A 21031-nucleotide genomic window follows, 5' to 3' on the forward strand; every position below is an offset into this window, starting at 1 on the left:
TTAAGAAAAACAGCTCCACAACATCTAACCAAGTCAAGAACACTCTCAGGTGAAGTAGGTGCATCATTATCACAGCCTGCAATCCACGACGCCTTCATGAATGGAAATACAATCGAATGGAAATACAGAGGGCTTACAACTAGGTGCAAAACACTGATTACACTCGAGAAAAAGAAGGCCAGATTAGACTTTGCCAGAGAGGCTGAACAGTTATGGAAAATAATTCTTTGGACAGATGAAACCAAGATTACTTTGAACCATAATGGTTCCATAATGGTTCTAAGAGAAAAGTATGGAGAAAGAGAGAAACGGCTCATAATCTGAAGCATATCACGTTATCGTTCAAATATGGTGGACGCATTGTTATAGCGTGGGCATGTATGGCTGCCTGTGGAACTGGATCACTAGTGTTTATTGGTGATGTGACTGTTGGTAGAATTAGGAGGATGCAGGATGTACATGGCACACTGCAGCGCAAATGGATAATGACCCAAAGTACGCAGCGAAAGCAGACAAAGATGTTTTCAAGGCAAAAAAATAGGATGTTCTTGAATTACCAAGTCACATGATTTCTACACAACAGGGCATGCTTTTCAGTTATTAAATACAAAACCAAATGCAGAAAGACTCACAAACAAGCAGCAAATGAAAGTGGCTCCAGTAAAGGTGTGAAAATGGCTATAATTCCTGGGCAGTTATTGCAGTACTTTTATAAAACTCCACTACTATAAAACGAAAACTACATCTTTATTTTATCTTTTGTTTAACATCCACTTTGGTGATATGAAGATGCAAAGTCACAACAATTGTGCATAATCTGTGCATACTGACATACATGTTTTCTACCGACAAGCTGATGATAAGGTTATTTCTTTCCCCCTAAAACATGCATGACAGTTAACATTCATTTGGTAATTATGTTGGGCAAGATGTTAAACATGTGACTAAGTTGGACACATTGAGTATTTACGCTTGTCACTCCAAATAAACCCATATGCTCTTGACACAAACACTACTACGAATGTTTTCAACAGAAAACATTTTTCTTCCAGAAAAAGCAGGAAGATGAAGAAAAGCATTTAAAGTACAAATTCTAAAAACTGGAATCAAACGATTATAGTTCTCTCCCCAGCTATAGTTAAAGTAAAGAAGAGCTGCTCAGGTATGACTTCTGTAGCGCTTCATGTAAGCATCACTGTGTCATGGGTAATGAAAAAGCCATTCAGAAATAAGGCAGAGGATGAAATGGGAACGCCACACTGCATTTTGGCAGTCCATCAGTATGAGAAGGCGGTTTGGATGTACTGTACATCTGAGCTGCATAAAGGCCTGTATGAAGCTCGGATTAGGCCCAGAGAGAGATGAGGCAGAGACAGACGGGCGGCAGCAGTCTGAGTTGCGTGCTGACTCTGCGTTTGATCAGTTAGGATTTTGTAGTTGTGATGGCTTGCTTTTATCTTCGCATTAGGTTTGGTTGTTAGTGATGGTGACTTCTCTGATACATTTGATAAATTATTTACTTCTCCCTGACTTGTGATGCTGCTTTCTCGCCATCTCCTCCCTCTGCTTCTCCTCCTCTCTGCGGAGAACTGGCTTTGAGAGACTCAAAAAAGTATTTGTCACCCCAATTATTGTCAGACTAACTTTTGAACTGAGCTTCTGAGAGACATCTTACATTCAGATGCAAGTGTCCTTCATTATCTTGATCTTAGCTTTTGGCTTTTGCTGTCAGGTTTTGCTGTTCTCTAATAATTCCCTTACAAGCCCTTTTAAGTCTCTCTCTTTTTCCATGTCTCTCTGTGATTTACTCTTGGGTTACCTCAGGCCCTCTGACCACCACTCAAGTGACCACCACTCTTCCAGCAAGGCCGTTCACCTCCAGTGCGAGCCCCTCTACTGCCCGCCCGCTGGCCCCCACCTCGCGCCCAATCGGTTCCATCAACAAGAATCCCGATCTTCGACCAATCACTGCTACTGTGCCTGTCACCCGCCGGCCACCTCACCCTCCTCAAGGCTCAGAGCCACAATTTTGCGAGACGAAGCTCGTCCGCGGTGTCCAGTGGCCAACAACACAGCGAGGAGAAACAGTGGACCGTCCATGTCCTAAAGGATCTTTAGGTGAGAAAAACCTGCGTGCATTTATTTTCAAACATTTGTTCTTTTTTTTTTTACTCATCATATGAGCTTCAAGCATACTCGTACATAAAGTACCATGTGGGTGTTTGCCATATATATCAGCGCATGTGCCCAAGTGATAAGCACGTTTGGGCACTCACACTTGTTTTTTTCCGCTGTTGTTGTCTTCCATCCTTGCGTTGGTCCCACCAGTAGGCACGGTCCCCGAGGACTTGCAGATGAAAGCTCGTCCTCCACAAATGAAAGGCTCATCTCCCAGAGAAACAGAGCTGATTGAAAGTGGCGAATAATAAAATGAAAGACAAGGCAACACAGGCTTCACCTCCCTTCATGCTTGCTACTTTACTCTTAAACATCCAGCCGTCAAAAAACAAAAAACCTAAAACAAAACAAAAAAACTCTGTAGTTGCAGAAAAAAAGAAATCTCCTCCATCTTTCTTCCAGTGTCTTTTGCTGTTTCTTTATGTTCTCTCTGCGTTAAATCAGCAGCAAGCTTAATTGCCTCGTCTTGGCAGCGCTCTCAAACCTAATCTGTGGTCGATGGAGGAGAGTATAGAGAACAGTAACAGCGAGGAGAGAAAAATCAGTGGGAGAGAGAGGAAGAAGGGAATATGAAATGCAATGCCACATCTGCTCTGATCCTTTCGACAACTATGAAACGTTTGCTGCTAGGGCCGTGCGATATGACCAAAAGCTCATATCCCGATATTAAGACATCTATCGTTCGATAACGATATAAATCACAAAAATGTAACATTTTCTGTAAATTCTGTGAATCTCGGGCAGCTCGACTTGCGTGAAGTGTTTCCATTTTTATACATAAGTTTTCTTTGTGAGTATTTATTACACAGTGTGCTACGGGGAAAAGCCTGTTCTAACGTTTGAGTCTAAGGTTTATTTTTTAGCACCTGACGGCTCTTTTTTGCTTCTCATCCTTAAATAATCTGCTCTTTCACGTGATTCAGTTTATTTTGATAAGTCTCAACAGGATCTTGAGCTTTATTGTGAAAGGTTTATGTGGAACAAGCGGACACGCGGTGGTTTTACCGTCATTGTTGCTAACGACAACGCATAAAAACAAACGCTTGTCTGTCTGTAGTGTGGTTATATTAAATGTAAGAGAAAGAGAGAACTTTAAGAAATTAATATAGCCTCTACAGTGACCATCAAAACGATGAAAAAATATTGCCGTAAACAGTTTATTTTGCGACACCACGAAACAAACGATAGATGTTTTTATATCATCATCCGATATATATCGTTATATGGAACAGCCCTATTTGCTGCATTGTCCCCTGTCCCTCGTCTCTCTTCCCTTCTCTGCCTTCTCTTCGCAACTTAACGTTGGTTATTTGTGTTAGCAGCAGACAGACCCTCCTCTGGTTTAATCCCCCCATGCTGTCCTTTCTCTGAACCCCCGTAACTGAACAGAAAAACAGCTGGAAATGAGGTTTGGTGGAAGGTGCTTTCCTTCAGGTGTTTGACAGTGAGAGCTCTTACCTGATGTCTTTGCTGTACGACTGTGTGAACGGAGTAAGCATTATGTGCTACGTGAGGACGTATTCCTTTAAAGTCATTCTTTTTACATAATCGAAACCTTTTCTTACCCAGTCATTTTCTCCCTCACTTTCTCATTACCTGTACTTCATTATTTAACCTTTTTCACTTTTGACCCATTTTCTCTGAAATTCTGCTCTACCTCCTCCTTCCTGATTCTCTCTCATCTTCAAACACTTTGAGTAATTTTAAAATTCATTTCCTTCCATTTTTCTTGTTTAAAGAAAAAAAAATCTCCCACTTTTGAGATGCCTAATGCTTAATATATCTGCCCCCCCTCCCATTCTTCTGCTTTTCTCTAGGCATTGCTTCATTCCAGTGCTTGGCGGATCAGGTCATGTGGAACCCACGGGGTCCTGACCTTAGTAACTGCACCTCCCCCTGGGTCAACCAGGTAGCCCAGAAGGTGAGACCTGGAGTCAAACTCCCTGGCCATGGGTCTGTCCCTTTCCTGTGCCCCACTGCCCCGACTATCTTCCCTGTCCACCTCCACACACACATTAACATATCTCTAGGGCTGTCCTGATTAAAATACAGACTCATTTCAAGTGGCTCTTTATTACAAGGCATCTGCTCTTAATACTTAATTAACTCACTTTTTTTTTAGGTAACATACCTTAATTACAGCTAGGGTAATTTATTTAAAAAAAAATCAGCCGTAGCGTCTCACAGCTTGCATAGAAGTCAGCCAATTCAATTTCATTTTGTCTTGCTTCGATCGTAGTCTCATATAATCCATTATACCTGTGCAGTAGCTAAACGTCATGGTCTCTAGATGATGCCCAGTGATTAACTTAGCTGACTGCTATTTAAATTTCCAAACTGTGTTACTAAATACTTTGCGGAAATCTGATCATTCCCCAATTTTGACAGTAATCAGATTTCACAGTCTATTCAAAGTGGAATTCGGAGTACTCTCGTTAACACAGCTACATTTCTGCTGGAGAAATTCTTGATTGTTTAGCCATGCATGCTGCTGAGCAGCTTTCCTAAAGGTTTTTTAAGTGTGTGCATGTGCCTGGAAGGGTAAGTAGCAGCGCTCTGAAAAGTAACATCATTGAAGAATCCATTATACCTTCTCCTTTTGGCGAAAATCAATCGCAATTGCAAGGCGGTTGCTAAGGGTGTAATTTGCAAGTGAAACAGGGCTAGGGAGAATAAAAACTTCATGATGTGTTGTACAAGGTCCATCTTTGTTTACAATGATGCAGGAAGAGCTGGTAATGAAGACGGAAATCTGATTACTGAAAAAACATCAAGCTGAGGGTTTTGTGTGCAGAGCATGTGTATTGTTGTGGTTGTGGTACGCGTGAGAACATTTGAACAGTTTGGGGTTTGTGTGTTAATGTGCAGATAAAGAGTGGGGAAAATGCTGCCAACATAGCTAGCGAGCTGGTGAACCACACTCGGGGTCGGATCCAGGCTGGAGATGTTAGCTCTTCTGTCCGACTGATTGAGCAGCTGCTGGATATACTGGATGCCCAGCTTCAGACCCTGAGGCCTGGAAACAAGGAACCAGCTGGAAGAAACTACAACAAGGTAGAAGAGAGTGTCAACAGTATGTGCGTGAATAAAGACACACACTTGATGATAAGATATATTTAACTCAAGAATAAGAAAAGAATGCTTCGCGTCATGCAGATTTACTTAGCAGCTCATAAGCAAAGAAGTGGTTTCTGATTTTGTTTAGTTTTTTTTTTCTTAATTTCAGGCTTTGTTTTTCTCCCTTCTAGCTTCAGAAGAGAGAGCGGACCTGTAAGGCATACATCCAGGTAGCTTTCCTCTTTTATCTAGCTGCTTTACATGCCTGTGGAGTCGGACTGCTCTGTGACTTAGAATAGCTGAGGGAAGATAAATCCTTGAGCAGACTAGGCTTGTGGATGAAGTTTCTTCAGCTCTGTATTGTGATTGATGCTGCTTTTGGAATCATCACTTTTAGAAATTCTGGTTTGTTCTGGAAGGCAGTGTGAGTAAGATGTAGAATAACTTCTTCCAGACACCATGTACTAAATATTAAAGTATTTTCCAGAGCAGGGCAAGCTGCTCTTATAGTTTTTCTATTGCTCATGGTGTGCATATATGTAAAATTACATTTCAACTAATGAAGAAGTCATCTGTCTGTGATTTAATTGTGGCTTTTTTGCACTGTGAGTGGTCTTAAATGCATAGTAGTGCCCTTGGCTTCACTGTGTTTCACAATAAGGGACAATATCTGTCGCTTTGAGAAAATGTAATTTGACTATAGCACGAAAGGCAGCAGTTGGTGTTACTACACCCTTCTGTGCTTTTTCAATATTTGTGCAATATCTGTTGTTCTGAGGGAGCCGTAATCTAATATCAGAAAAAGGCCTTGTGTATGCTTCTCTGTAATGATGAAATGCGGCACTCTGCAGCGCAGTCTTTTATGTGCTTTGACCTGTCTGCAGCATATAGTAATATGACCCCACATCTTCTAATCTCAGTTGGTGCAAGATGAATGTAAAGGCTGCTGTGTAGTATGTTACTCGACCATTATTTTTTGTCACTTACTGCAAAGGTAGCTCACTGATCCGAGGATAAACGAAAAACACCCTCTGTCTTCTTCTTCTGTAGCTGATAGAGTGCATTCTGATGCTGAATTCATTTTCTTAACAGCAATGGTCTTTATTCCACGCAGCAGTCAATCCTTCATTTTGAGAGGCCTGAGCAAGAGAATTACATGATTCATCAAGCAGGCTACTCCAATAAATTGGATAGCTGATACAACCATCAAAATTGCCATTAAATGAATTGTAAGTGTGAAATAGAATGGTAATATGTCTTACATAGCAGAGTAATAAATGTAGTGCAAGGAAGTGGTGAGTTTCTAGGAAGTTATAGTGCAATAGACTTTGCACTTTGAGGTGCTAATGTTGTACGGTAACACTTTACAATATAGCACACAAAATGAATACTTACCAAAAAAGTGACAAACAAATCAGGAACTAACATGTTTAATGGCTAATAAGTACCTAAGACTTCTTTCTGAAAGAACACAATGCTGGTCACAGTGTTAATGAACCAGTGTCTAATAATTAGTTACTAGATAGAATTGGATTTACTCCGGATTGGGTTCTAAATGACACAAATTCAATAAGCAATAGCAGTTAGGCTACTGCACAATAATGAAATTGTTATTTTGTGTTACCTGGTGTGCTATTGAGTAAAATGCTAAGTAGCTGCTAGGGATGCATCTGAACTTCATGATTACCTTGCTATTGCCTAACATTACATTTGTGTTCCTACTTGTGTTAAGTAGACAAAAGAATCAAAGCGAGAAACTTCCTGAAAAGTTAAATTAGTTCCTCATTTGTCACTTTTACTATGTATGTGCCTTATTGTAAAGTGTTCTTGCTAATATCGATCATATTACTGATGCTACTGACGCTATGCCTTCTGCACGGGCCAGGCGGTGGTGCAAACAGTGGACAATTTGCTCCGTCCTGAGGCTTTGGAGTCATGGCAGGACATGAACAGCACAGAGCAGTCTCACACTGCCACCATGCTACTGGACGTCCTGGAAAAAGGAGCCTTCCTGCTGGCCAACAACATGTACGGGAAAAACTTTACAGACCGAGCGCCCAGCATTGGTAAGAAAACAGCAGTGAGGTCAAGATCAAGATGTTTCTTTTATTGTTACTTCTGTTATGAAAGCATAATCACGAATTTTTAAGGTAGAAAAAAATTTATCAAAAAGTAGCGTTTTTTTTTCTTTTTTGCTTTTATTTTATCAAAAATATGTAATATAAATCTTGTTAACTAGAAGGACACTCAAGAGTCATTTGCCAAGGACAGTGCCTATCACTGCCTTTTACAGTGGCTGTCTGGATCTGTACCAACATTTTATGGGTTTGTCTTTTGAGCATGCCCAGCCGCTGCAAGTTTAATGAAATTCGCTCTGGTAGTTTATGCTTAATGGTGAAGTAAATTTAAAACAAATCAGTCAGATACACAGGCCAGCAAACAAACACCACTGAAAATATACCTCTACCTCAGCTTCTACCTTGGCAGAGGATTGTTGTACACATGAATTGAGGCCAGTACTGACTGCTGTTCAAATGCAATGTGCAGTTTTAACTCCAGATTGTGGCTCTAAATTTGTCTTGTGGTTTGTTTTTTTTTAAATTAAAAAATATGCACCAATTTCTGTGTTTCTACCACCAGATCTCCAGGTGCACGTTGTAAACACAGAGATGGACATGCAGGATTTGTCCTTCCCGCAAAATTACGCCAGTGACAGCACCATCCAGCTTTCAGCCTCTACTATCAAACAGTACAGCCGCAACGGTCAGCAACCCTTACCCCCTCCCTGTCTGAAAAATTGCACTGTCCTGTGCAGCCTCTCTCTTAATGTTTCCATTTGCATTTTCATGCAGGCTTAAAACAATCTGCATGCAGTTGACTAAGTTATTGGTTCATAATAATAGGCTAATCAGATTAACAAAAGCGCTGAGACAATTTCTTTTCTTGATGGTTTCTTAACAGCAGTCTTAATAGAATAGCTGGGGAGGCGTGTAGATTACAATCGGCCCCAGTCTGACAGAGCAATCTCAGCACTCCCTCTCTCCTCTCTTCCCCATCCCATTCCCTCGCTCCGTCTCTCTCCACCATCTTATCCCCCGCTCCCATCTCTCTTGTTTCTAACCCAGCACCCCTACCGCCCCAACCCCCAACGCCATTGCTCCCCTCCTCCTTCCATGGCCCCCTCATCCCCCTTTTCTGTTTTCTGTCTCCGCTTGGCTCTGCAGTGGGAACGAGATTAGAATGATTGAAACAAACGCACATGAAATATTCATATGGAATAATAAGAGATCTGTGAATGCTTGAGGGATGAATGTTCCATTGCCCTCCACATTAAATCTCGCTCTCTTCCACCAGTCAAAATGAAACGGTCCTTACCATCATTCTAACCTTCACTAACTCACTCTCTCTGTCTCCCTTTCACTCACCCTGTCACTCCCCACTCTCTGTCGCTGCCATTCTTCCAGCCCTTTCCATATTATGGCCCTTTTTCTGTATTTGGTTTTCCCCCCCTCGCTTTCTGCTCTCCCCCCTTTTAAGATTTCATTTGTGTTTCCCATTTCATTTAACATACACCTTTCACCCCACACTTACTTTACTTTTCACTCTTCTATTTATTTTCCGGTATTAATTTGTCTGTTTTTTTTATGTGCAGGACAAGTCAAGGTGGTATTCATTCTGTATAAAAATTTGGGATCCTTTCTTTCCACTGAGAACGCCACTGTGAAGATGGAAATGGAAGGACCAAACCACGATAAGAAGCGCCTGGTGGTCAACTCTCATGTGATTGCTGCCTCCATCAACAAAGAGTCCAGCAGAGTGTTTCTCACTCAGCCAGTGATTTTCACGCTTAAACATCTAAAGGTAGGCAAATTCAAATTTCTCATTTGTCATTCTGAAAGATGCACCTCCACTGATGTTTTCCTTCATCCGTCTCTCTTTTTTGTTCTGCAGTCGCACAATTACAACACTCCAAATTGTTCTTTTTGGAACTACTCCGAGCGCTCAATGACTGGCCAGTGGTCATCGCAGGGCTGCAGGCTACTGGACACTAACAACACACACACCACCTGCTCTTGCAGCCACCTCACCAACTTCGCGGTGCTCATGGCTCACCACGAGCCCGACGTAAGTAAACAAGGGCGTGGCAGGCACACACTTAAATTGCAAGCCTGGTAATTTATGCAGACGTTCACTCGTGTGAGCATTAGCGCTCGCTCACTCTTAGTCACACACCCTCACACACATGCACATTAATGTTCCCTCTCAAGGCTGACAAGCTCTTTGTTTTGAATTTTCTCTTTTCCTCCTTTCACTCTGACATTCAGGGAGGCACAGGCTTACAAATTCATGTCCCTCTACTTCTAACTGACATTCACATGAATTTGAATGTCATGTATTTTTTTCAGGACGTCTTGTCTCTTGTCTTCACACTTTAGCTCCTTGCATATATTTGCAAATATTAAATAAGGCAATTTGGCTCTTTCTCTCCCCTCCCCCTGTTTTATCCATCCCCCTATTGTTTCTGCTGCTTATCTCCTATTCCACTATTCTTTGTTCTAAATTTCTCTCTCTTTATTTGTCCAATTCTGCTCCGCTGTCTCTTTTTCCCAATACTGCTTTATAACCTAAACCCTTGGATCTCCCTCCCTCCCCCCACACACCTTTGTTTCTTGCCACCGTGCAAACCTGAACACCAGGGACAGATGCACGAGCTGTTCCTTTTTGTGATCACCTGGGTGGGGATTGTCATCTCCCTGGTGTGTCTTGCCATCTGCATCTCCACTTTCTGCTTCCTGCGGGGGCTCCAGACTGACCGCAACACCATCCACAAAAATCTCTGCATCAACCTCTTCATCGCAGAGCTGCTCTTCCTCATCGGCATCGACAAGACCGAAAACCATGTGAGTCGGTAGCAAAGCAAACGGATACTTTCTATGGATAGAGGTTTACTTGTTTTCTTTGATATAAAATATTTTTTACCACCTTTGCGTTTACTGTTACACGTCCCCCTTTAAAGCTTAGTGTTTGTGTCCATTTAATGATACTGAATGACAAGATCTAGTTACTTTTTACAGATTCCGGTTTGAAAATGTCATTATGCACAACATAGGCGACTTTTTAACTTTTTTTTATTTAATGACATTGAAGCTGAAATTGAGGCCCTGTGTCATTATGCTACTCTATAAAACATTTACTGCACTGAGTAATGAATCACCACTCAATAACATGCACGGAGCCTGTAACCCAGGGGGCAGCTATTCATTTTTCCCTTGTCAGTGTCCAGCAGTACTTCCAGATAGCAACTCTGTTCTATCCTCTTGTGGTGTTCATTCAGTTATATACCTTAATCTTAACTGTATCTCCTCCTCTAACTTCATATTTTCTCTCTCCTCCTCCTTCTTCTCCTTTCCCTCTCTCTGCTCTCTCCATGGCTGCCACCCTCAGATCGCCTGTCCAATCTTTGCTGGCCTTCTGCATTTCTTCTTCTTGGCTGCCTTCTCCTGGATGTGTCTGGAGGGTGTGCAGCTCTATCTCATGCTGGTGGAGGTCTTTGAGAGTGAGTACTCACGCAAAAAGTACTACTATCTGTGCGGCTACTGCTTCCCCGCACTGGTGGTGGGCATGTCTGCAGCCATAGACTACAGGAGCTATGGGACCAAGAAAGCGTACGTGTGAATACAGGCCTTTTGCACCTGCAGATTGAGAAGTAGGATTGTGCTATTCCCCCAGATGTAAATGTAATATGCAGTGCCGTGTGAAGGGCTCTTGCGCCTCCCCACAGACTGGGTTCTCTGAACACACTTAGCCAAAGCCTGATGATTAGCCTTCATAAGATCATCCACTGAGACAGAGAAATAGTGTGTGCATTCATGTGCATGAGCTCAGTGTGAGTGTACAGTTGTTTGTTGGTTTAGTTGTGCATAACTCACTTGTGTCCTCTGTGTCACTCAAGATGCTGGCTGTGAGTGGATAACTACTTCATCTGGAGCTTCATTGGACCTGTTTCATTTGTTATTATGGTATTAGCTTTACTGTCAAGCAGTATTATTAGCCTCCATATTTCGATATCCCGCAGTCAGAAGTATTTCACCAGCATGCAATTTTGCGATGTTATTAACAATATGAAATAAGTAATTTTGGACTAGAGTGCTCACGGCGCATTTTTTATTTCTTCCTATCGTCTTTCCTTAGCTCAACCTGATTTTCCTCATGATCACTTTGCACAAGATGATATGCAACTCTTTGGCACTTACAGTAAACCTGACTCCAGCCGCTTGGATAATATTAAGCGAGTTTAAATTACTCAGTGAGACTCACACATTTTTATTTTTGAAGAAAAAAGAAATTTCAAATTGTCTTAGTATATCTGTGCATCAACTCAGTGTTAGTGAATGCCTCGTTCTCCGCTTCGATCAGGTCCTGGGCACTAGGGGCCATCACTCTGCTCTTCCTACTTGGCTTGACATGGGCCTTTGGCCTCCTCTTCATTAACGAGAATAGAGTCATCGTGGCCTACCTTTTCAGCACCTTCAACGCCTTCCAGGGCATGTTCATCTTTATCTTCCACTGTGCCCTGCAGAAGAAGGTAACAATTCCAATCTTCCACATCTTAAACACACTTTATATAAATTGAATTAATTACGACTAAGCAGCTGAAATGTTGTGTAGATGAACAAATGGGTGGATGTGCCAGTCTAATTGAAATTCAGTAGACGTGCTCAGAAATATTGGATTTTGTTTCATTTCGCTGTGGCTGTGCAATAAAAGGCTCTGTTGCTCCACATTCAGTTTAGCCTATAGAAACGAAAGTGTTTGTGTTTATAAGTGACTCTCAAACCTGCCCACTGTGCCGGTGGTGTTATTTTCTTTACAGGTCCATAAGGAATACAGTAAATTTCTGCGTCACTCCTATTGCTTCAGCCGCACCTCTACCAACAGCTCCCACGGTTCGTTGAAGAACTTGGGCCTTCGTGCCAACAACCACTACTACACTGGCAGCCAAGCTCGCCATGCAGCAGCCCACAGACAGGTGCAGGCAGCACAGACCCACACATAAACACTCGCAAACATATCATCAGTGGAAAACACCACTGAGTTTTAAAATGGTGTTTTTCTAAGAACAAATGATGAATAAAAACAGCTTGTGCAGCAACACGACTGATTTAGTGGAACAAAATGAGAAATGTTATCTGTTTTTTTTTTTTAAACTAAAAAATGATGTAAAAACAAAACAAATCTTTTCAAAATTAGAAATGGTTGCTCCCTCTGTAGCTACATTTTCTCCCCTTTTAAAAGGTCTCTTATGTAAGATTATGAAGTACAAAATAAGTATCTGCTGGGATTTGATTGCTCATCAATACCAGTGACTCACTGATTACTAAATGCTCTTGAATTTAGTTATTTAACTTACTTGTCAGCCCACAGCCTAAGCCAAAGGTGCAAAAGCAACATTTAAATAATTTTTTTTTTTATCAGTGCACACACGGAGCACATTTAAAGTGCGTTACATTATGATTTATGACGTGCAAATGATGCCCACTAATCAGTTGGCTTACTCTTATTTCTACTGTGAAAATTGAATCTTTATTTTATTTATTTTTTAAATGTTTGGCAGTTTTTCTAACCATTACTGAAAGCCGTTTGCTTGGGAGGCTTGATGACTCAGTTATAAAGATATCATTTGTAGTCCACATGGTGTATATATAGACACAGGCATCATACCCGTCATTGGAAAATACTGTAAATGCCGGCATATGCGCAGCTACACAGACACATACTCAAACAATGGCAATTATTGCTCACAATCGGCAAACAAGCTGTTTCAAAATGTAATAACACTTCCAAACAACAATTCCATCGGCTACTACAGTCATGTCTTACAAATCTCAAGCTTGTTAGCCCCCGTCACGATAACATGACAAAGCTGTGTTTCTCTTTACTCGATGCCTCATTCTCTTTGTCTGGCATGTTTGCCTATTGTTCTTTGCAGATTAGAGCGAGCTCCACAGTTTTTATTACAGCTGCCCCACTGAGTTACAAAGTCTACCCGCCGGGTTTCTATATTTAACTTGTCGTGTGTTTACTGCCACTCACTGCACCATGTTTCCTCTTCCAGAGTCGGATCCGCAGGATGTGGAACGACATGGTTCGGAAGCAGACAGAATCTTCTTTTGTGGCGGGAGATATCAACAGCACCCCGACACTCAACCGTGGTGAGACCTCTCTCTCTATATTTCTCCCTCCATTAAATTAAACTGGCTGAAAATCTCAGACACAGGTGACGCACATACAGATTTATAGCATTTAACAAAGAAAATAGAGAATGGGAGTAGCGTGGACAGAGCCGTTATTCTTGGGTGTTAAATATGAACATAAAATGATATGTACATGTTCATGTCCTTAATGTGCTAAGATCAACTTTTAATGCTATTTGCCTTTTAGCTTTCCGGCAAGCTGGCAAAGAGCAGTCACCGGCAGCAACAGCTTAAACTGAATAACAAAATGTTTAAAGGCTGGTTGGTGATGGTTTGCAGTGCAGTGGCAGCTGCTTGTCAGTAAAAGCACTTAGCAGCTGCAGACCTACAGTATATTAAGCTCAGCTGCTATATTTTGTGAATATGTGTTAAGTTCGTCTAAGTGAGTTCACGATCCTGCATGAATTTCTCAGATGAGCTAATTAAGCAGATTTATGTGTAATCAATTAAAAGGAAAAAAGAGGCGGCGAAGACACTTGACTACAACAGTTATCGTCCAGAATGATTTTTTGACTTTCCTTTGCCACGAGAAAAGGTTGTGAAGACGTTCCCAGGCAATTATTGCCACTCAACAACCAAGAGACATTTTTTAATTTTCTTTTTCCTCATTTTACTTTGTAAATTAGACAAAATCACAAATCACCAGCTGTGTGATGTTTTTTTTCAGACACACGTGCTCCCACTTTTTGGGTTGCATTGCCAAATCTTGTATATTTGTGCTATATTCTCCTTTTAAAAATATATTTCCCACAAAATAAAAAAGAAATAGACAGAAATCTTGATATCTCTGTCCCAGTTTTCAACTCTTTTAGCTATTCCATGAGATCGATTTCATCCAGACACACATTAGTGATGCATGCAGTCCCCTCCGAACTCCAAGCAGCACACGGAGAGGGCAAGATCAAATATTTAAGACGTGAAGAAGTAAAAAAAAAAAAAAAAAAAAACAGAAGCATGCATGGAGTCACTGATTGTCTCAGCCTAAGCAACTGGTGGCGTCACTGCCGCAGCAATCAGTGACACTGAGACGATCAAGGTTGGCTCAGGTTCAAGATTGGTTTGGGGAGGGGGGTGGGGTGTTGATCATGACACAGAGGCAGTCGCTAAATCAGCCGTCACTCTCTATGCTAATTTCATCCATTTTGTTTTTAATGAACTGATTAGCGTGTGAGCGAACAGGGGGTAATTATTCTAATTGAGGAGAGTGACAGGAGCAAGGCAGGGGGTGAGGAAGAGGTGAGGTGTGCTGCGAGTGAGCTGGATGGATGAAAGGTGGATGTGTGTTTGTGTGTTTGGTGGGTCGCTTTCTGGGTCTTTTCTTCAAGACAGAGCAATCACCAGGCCTGGAAGAGACACACACTATGTGGATCACTCTATGGTACTCTGTCAGAGACAAACAACTCTGCTGTGAAGCCTTTATTTTCTTCACTTCTCTGAAAAGTTTGGCAGAAAGCGGAAGACAAAAGGGAGCACGGGAGACGAAAAGAGAGATGTAGAATAAGACGCTATCATGGAGGAGTAATTAAAAAGGCAGAATCTGGAGGAGAGATGCTGTGTTGTTATCACTGGCATCTCAGATCTCTTTGATTTCCCCACTTCACTTCTCTATGAACCGCAATCTCTTCCTGACAATAGTAATCGGTCCCGGAAAAAAAAGGCCTGCAGTATATGCGCACACACACACAGAGCCTCCGATGATTTGCCTTGCCCTACTTTTCCTCCACACTTAAAGCGGGTTTCTTTAATTTTCTACAGGATATTCCTGTGTGGTGCACACAGACAGCTAATCCCAACTAATTTGGTGGTGTTTGGACAAAAAAAAAACTGGCACAAGGAGCTGAGAAAATGTGGTTGAACGCAGCAAAGCAAGCCAGGGAATGAAGAGAGAGGGGTTTGTGTGGCACGCCAGAAAGATGGACAGAGGAAGTGTAAGAGGAGTGGAAATGACAAATAAATAGCTGTGTGTGAGTGCATATTTTACTTTTCTAGAATTCCCTGTTCCCTTTCTGTGTGATGAACGGGTTGCAGGAGACCTGAAGGTTGCACTTTGCCTTGGACGACTCTCCGTCATGCTGTCCTATTTTTAATTTCATGGCATTTCTGTTCGAGTTGCCTCAGGCCGGAGCCATACATGGGCTTTATACAACATTCTCAGTGTGCCATTTCTTTGAATTATATTTGTCTTGTAGTGGCATTCACGTTTCAGTGTGAAATTAACTGTTTCAATGGCTGCACCCTTAGACTACATAATGGCATGCATTACTAGTCTCTCCCATCTGACTGCATTGTCAGATGGAAAAAAATGAATAGCAACGCTCTAAACAGTACCTTTCCCCTGCAATTGTATTTTTACTCAAAGGTTACAATCAGCAGGCATGAACACGGTGGAGAACACTGTGAAATGCATTACTCCATAAAGCACTGGCATAACAAAAATAGCCCCATCTGAATAAACAGTAAATATTTTGGTGATTCCAGATGTTATTAGAGTCTGAAAATGTGCATTTCAGAATGTCACACCTATTGTGTGCCATGTTTCTGTGCTTACTTTGCATGCCTTTGGGGCAAATTTATGATTATTTTTATGATGATGTTTGTACTTTAAATGTTTGTGTCTTGCAGCAACCATGGGGAACCACCTTCTGACAAACCCAGTGTTACAGACTCGCTCTGGTACCTCTCCTTACAACACTCTGCTGGCTGAAAGCTTCACCCCACCCTCACCTGGTGTCTTCAACTCTACTGGTTAGCTCCTCGTGAACACTTCACTCTGTGTGTGCAGTTTTGTTGCTGTATGTGTGCGCGTAGAGTATGTGCTCAGCTTGCTGTCCTTCTGTCTGTTACTCTGTCAGCAGTTTGGCATGGTGTATACATCCAGTGTGTGCGTGCATGTGCGTGTGTCTCTGTATTTTTTGTTTTTTTTTATCCAGACTATGTAGCTGTCAGACAGATTCACTAGGCTGAGCAGAACAGAGCCAAACAGTGCCTACAGCCTAACCAGCCATCTGGTCAGATCTTGAATCTTCATGAGAACAGCCACAAATTGATTAGAAGTTTAGCTACAGCTGTGACTGCCAAAATCTTTAGGATGGTTTTCGCTTTCCAGTCAGAAAAAGTCGGCTTAAAGCATGCTGGCTGCTGAAGGCGAACAGACAGCTTTGTGAAAATGAACAGTCCATCTGGATGTAGGTTGTTCAGGTATGTGTGTATTTATGTCCTTGCTTCTGTTTCAGAGTGGGACTCAGCCTAATAGCTGTGTTATTGCATTGCGGTGTTCTAGCCCGGCTCTTTGAATGCCAGTAGCTGCAGAATAAGACATGTCTTGTTAATTGCTCCACTATAGTACCAATATTCACTTGGTAACTGAGAAGTATTACTGTGTGTAGCTGTTTCCTGCGCACCCGCAGAGTATCAGCCTAAGTGTCTGAGGACTGAAATTTAAGGCGGCGTTTCTTTTAAATATTTTAAAGCCTCTCTGCACAATACGTCAAGGCTGATGGCCACAGGCCTGGCAGCCAAGTCATTTTTAGAAGAGAGTGGTAGAGGAGAGGGAGAGCACTTCATTAGAATGTCTAATTACCCACACCACCATCGAAGAAGAACGTTGATTAAAGTCGTACTACACATTAAATTTTAAAAATGAACACGCTTCTCACTTTTTTGTGTGACTTTTGCTTTGCTGAGATAGTGATTTGGTATGAGGGGGGCGGGAGAGAAAAAAAAGCACCATTTCTTTGGTGTGTGGAAAGAAGTTCATAAAATAAACATTACTGCTACTGTACAAGCTTTTGTATGAATTATGTATGTATCCAGGTATCACTGACAATACTAAATAAATATCCAGAATATTTTTCTTGAACTTAGATGTACGGTAAATGTTGGAGGAAGGTGTCAAAAAACGGGACTAAGTCTGCATAAATCAGAGGTAATGTGACCGCGGATGTGTTTGGGTGTTTGGCAAGAGTTGGTTGGTGTTGAGAGCGGGAGAGACAGAGAGAGGGGGGAGGGATGGAGTAACAAGGATGCTTTTTTCTGCCACCTATGTTTCCCTTTTAGAAATGTTTGAAAAACAGTTGCTTAATACTGCTTTTTATTTTATTCACCCCACATGACTTTCTCTGCAATGCACAGGAACCTTTCGTGACCCAAGTAAGTATAATGAACAGTTTTCTTGCCTCACTAGAATTTGATTCGCAATGAAACAAAATAACAATGGTAATAATAATAATAATACGAAAACCCTTTGTCCTTTTGTTTGGATCCAGAGACTACATTATCTAAGCCCCGTGACCCGTGTGGAATGGAAACCCTGCCCTTGAACGGTAACTTCAACAACAGTTACTCCCTGCGTGGTGGCCCAGCAGGTGGAGGTGGGGGCAGCTGTGACTTCTTAAGTGGTGGGAGTGGAGAAACTCCCCCACCCATCTTTAATCCCCGCAGCTCAGAAGCTCTGGGAGGCGGAGGCGTCAGAAGAAACCTCTCTGATGCTGCGGCCTTCGAGAAAATGATCATCTCCGAACTTGTGCACAACAACTTGAGAGGTGGTGTTGGAGGAGGAAGTGGAGGAGGTGGAGGTGAAGTAGGGGACAGAGTGTATGGCAGCCTGGCCAGAGGACATCCTCACGGTGGAGTTGGTCGGGGAACAGCAGCTGGGCCGGACCAATCTGCGAGTATGGACGAAGAGGAGGACTTTCTGAGAGAGGGGCGGCAGCGTACGCCACAGGATGTAGAGCTGCTGTATAAAGCTCTGGAGGAGCCCCTGCTGTTACAGCGTGCCCAGTCAGTCCTTTACCAGAGCGATCCAGAGGAGTCGGAGAGCTACACGGCCGATCTCACAGAGAGCCTGGGCCACAGTGGCCAAAGTGCTGGCGGGCAGGGAGGCAACAGAGCGCCTGATTCTCCTGCCCATGACTCCCTGTACACCAGCATCACCAACCTGCGAGACTCACCCTACCCTGACAGCAGTCCTGAGCCCCTGGAGGTGGTGCCCCGCTCAGCTCAGCCCCCGGAGGAGCTGTACTACAGCTCCGGGAGGCCTGCCCTGGGCTCTCGTGGGGCCCCAATGCAGACCTTCTACCAAGCCCCACCCCGGAGACCAAGTGGGGAGGGACACCAGGCCCAAGAGCCTCTCCACAATGAGGGTGATGGACAGATGCAGCTGGTCACCAGCCTGTGACTGGAGGTTAAAGAGGAAGTTGGGGACTAATGTGATGGCCAGAGCCTCCTCCTAGCCCATCTCTCTCTCGGGTCTCTCCACTTTCTGCTTGTTTGGTTGCCTTTCTTTGTCTTGACTTTTATTTAACTAACATATGAGCAAACAAATTGACTTTCTGGGGGATACATGGCTGACTCTGCAGATGCAGGCTTTATCTTCAACCTTCCCCAGTCTTATGGAGATGAGGGATGGGTGTTTTTCCACAGAGTGTTCATCGGCTCTGTCTAACCCCAGTCGTCCCCAGTTCTTCTGGTACCCTAAGGCCAAGTCCAGCACTCTGAATGTACCAACCCACCCCCTTTACCTTTTGGATTTTTCAAAACTTTAGAAACTTTGTTAAAGCTTTTTTTTTTTTTTTTAAATGTAATTTCTCTTCGAGCCTGCCTCCGGAGATGGCGATATCATTTTATATTTTATCTCATTTCCCTTTCTTACCATCCATAGGTCTTTTTCAAGTCATCATTTGATAGGAGTAGTTAGCTGTGGAGACAGGGAATATAGTACACTATTATAATCTAAAATATGTCACACAGAAAGCTCTTCATTGTTGCCAAAAATATCTTTTATTGAGCCAGAACAGAAACTAGAACATTCACAAGGCAAACTCACGCACACATATATACTTTCACCCATCTACAAGTGCTCATTACTGAACATCAAAAGTAAAAAAAAAGTACCCCGTCTAAGTAAAAGGGAGCAAGAGCTTTTGTTCCAAGCAGGCAGGGGGAGCTGATTTAGGGTAACTGCCTTCATTTTTGCGTGCTGTGAATAGACAGCTCTGTACAGCGGCGGAGTGGAGGTAAAGACAGAGACTGAGGAGGCACTGCACCACCCCTCCAGAACAGGAGACCCTGCACCCTTAAGACTGGCCAATCCTCTCCACTGTTCTCTTCGGTCGTTTGCTTTAGGCATTTTGAAAAGTTAAATGACTGTCTTGCTGTTGTTTTGAACAGAGTATTCAATTTGTTGGTCTACATCCTCGAGGGGCTGCGAGTGCGGATTGGTATTGCCCCCCTCCCCTTGTACTTTGCTGTTAGAGCCTAGCCAGTTGAAGTGGACTCGATCCCTGTGCGGTGCTGTGACAAGCAAGACTGTAAATGTCACAATCGCACCGGCCGACCAATTGGTATGACCGTGTACATAGGAACAACACATGAATCTACTTTATTCCTACTATGTAAATAGAGACACCAGATGATCAAAAGCAACAAAAAGTAATAAATACTATGAGAAATGACTTCTTGTACTGCAACAAACTGACAAAAGAAAAAAATAATAAAATGTTTTGGAGTTTGTGACCTGAATGATACACTCTATCTCTCTCCCCCATTGCTTGATCTCTCACTCTCTCGCCGTTCCAGTAGTGTTTCACTAAAATTCCCTAGTGATCAAAAGGCAGTGGTAGAGAGAGAGAGATTAAGATGTGTAATAGGTTTTATTTATACAAATGAAAAATGGAACAAAAAAAAAATCCTGGCACAATTTTTATGTGATATAATCCATTACATGTTGTTAATGCTTGACCTTTGACATTCCCTGGGTGGAATTGGCAAAGGCAGCGGGAGTGGGAGGTGCGGGGCAAGCGAGATAGATGTTGTCAAATGTCATTCTGTGCCTCACAAAGCACGATAAAGCATTGTGGGTGAACGACAGCATCCATAAAGTGATTTGGTTTGTTCTTGTATTATTTGGAAGATATAACCAGATTACGTACTTTTAACAACATGGGGTTTTAGCATGTATGATAATGATTTGCATTCAGAGAATATTGCATTTTGCTGTTTCTTAAAGATAGTTTCAGCATTACTCCAGAACCTAATGTGACAACTCCTTATTTTCCTGTGTGCATGTGTGTAAGTGCGAATGTATCCGGGAGCCTGGGTGTGTCTGATAAGTGTCTGGTTTGTGAGCGCGTGCGTATGTGTGTGTGCGTACACATTTGAAAGGCTATTTTTGTGACTTGACTTGAATGCACATCAGAGAAGGAGGGATACTCATCTCAGAGAGCTGCCATTACTTTTCTGCCTCAAATGGAAGTTGCTCTTACCGCTGCGTTCAGGTACAAGGAGGACAGGAAAATTCAGACTGCCTCGAGAGACAAGAGGTAACACTATAGCATGAAAATGACAAGCAGGGTTGACCGATCGCGAGGAACACGTTTCCAATATGCCACCTTATGCAAGCAAAATGAGCTGTCTAGGGAGAGCCACTTGTGAGACTCCTTTCATCTGGCTGAAATCTATTTGACCTTTTAAAAGGAAGAGTTTCCTTTCTTTTACCCTTTATTTAAAAGTATTTGTTATGGTTTATTTATCAGATTATATAT

At 42.5% G+C, this 21031-nt stretch overlaps 1 protein-coding gene across 1 annotated transcript in view; it reads left to right on the forward strand.

Moving 5' to 3' along the window:
- adgrl1a (adhesion G protein-coupled receptor L1a) overlaps positions 1-20160 on the forward strand; it is a 96017-nt gene extending 75857 nt beyond the window's left edge. The window contains 19 exon segments of the mRNA XM_040039852.1: positions 1825-2118; positions 3996-4099; positions 5047-5232; positions 5427-5465; positions 7121-7301; positions 7876-7998; positions 8888-9096; positions 9187-9360; positions 9933-10136; positions 10681-10901; positions 11189-11255; positions 11428-11487; positions 11490-11524; positions 11653-11821; positions 12110-12265; positions 13352-13448; positions 16113-16235; positions 17622-17639; positions 17756-20160. Of these exon segments, the coding sequence (XP_039895786.1) occupies positions 1825-2118; positions 3996-4099; positions 5047-5232; positions 5427-5465; positions 7121-7301; positions 7876-7998; positions 8888-9096; positions 9187-9360; positions 9933-10136; positions 10681-10901; positions 11189-11255; positions 11428-11487; positions 11490-11524; positions 11653-11821; positions 12110-12265; positions 13352-13448; positions 16113-16235; positions 17622-17639; positions 17756-18666 (3371 nt within the window). The 3' untranslated portion in view covers positions 18667-20160.
- The last annotated feature ends 871 nt before the right edge of the window (positions 20161-21031 follow it).

The sequence above is a fragment of the Simochromis diagramma genome, unplaced genomic scaffold (genome assembly GCF_900408965.1).
Source record: "Simochromis diagramma unplaced genomic scaffold, fSimDia1.1 OVJJ01000321.1, whole genome shotgun sequence".
Lineage (NCBI taxonomy): Eukaryota > Metazoa > Chordata > Actinopteri > Cichliformes > Cichlidae > Simochromis > Simochromis diagramma.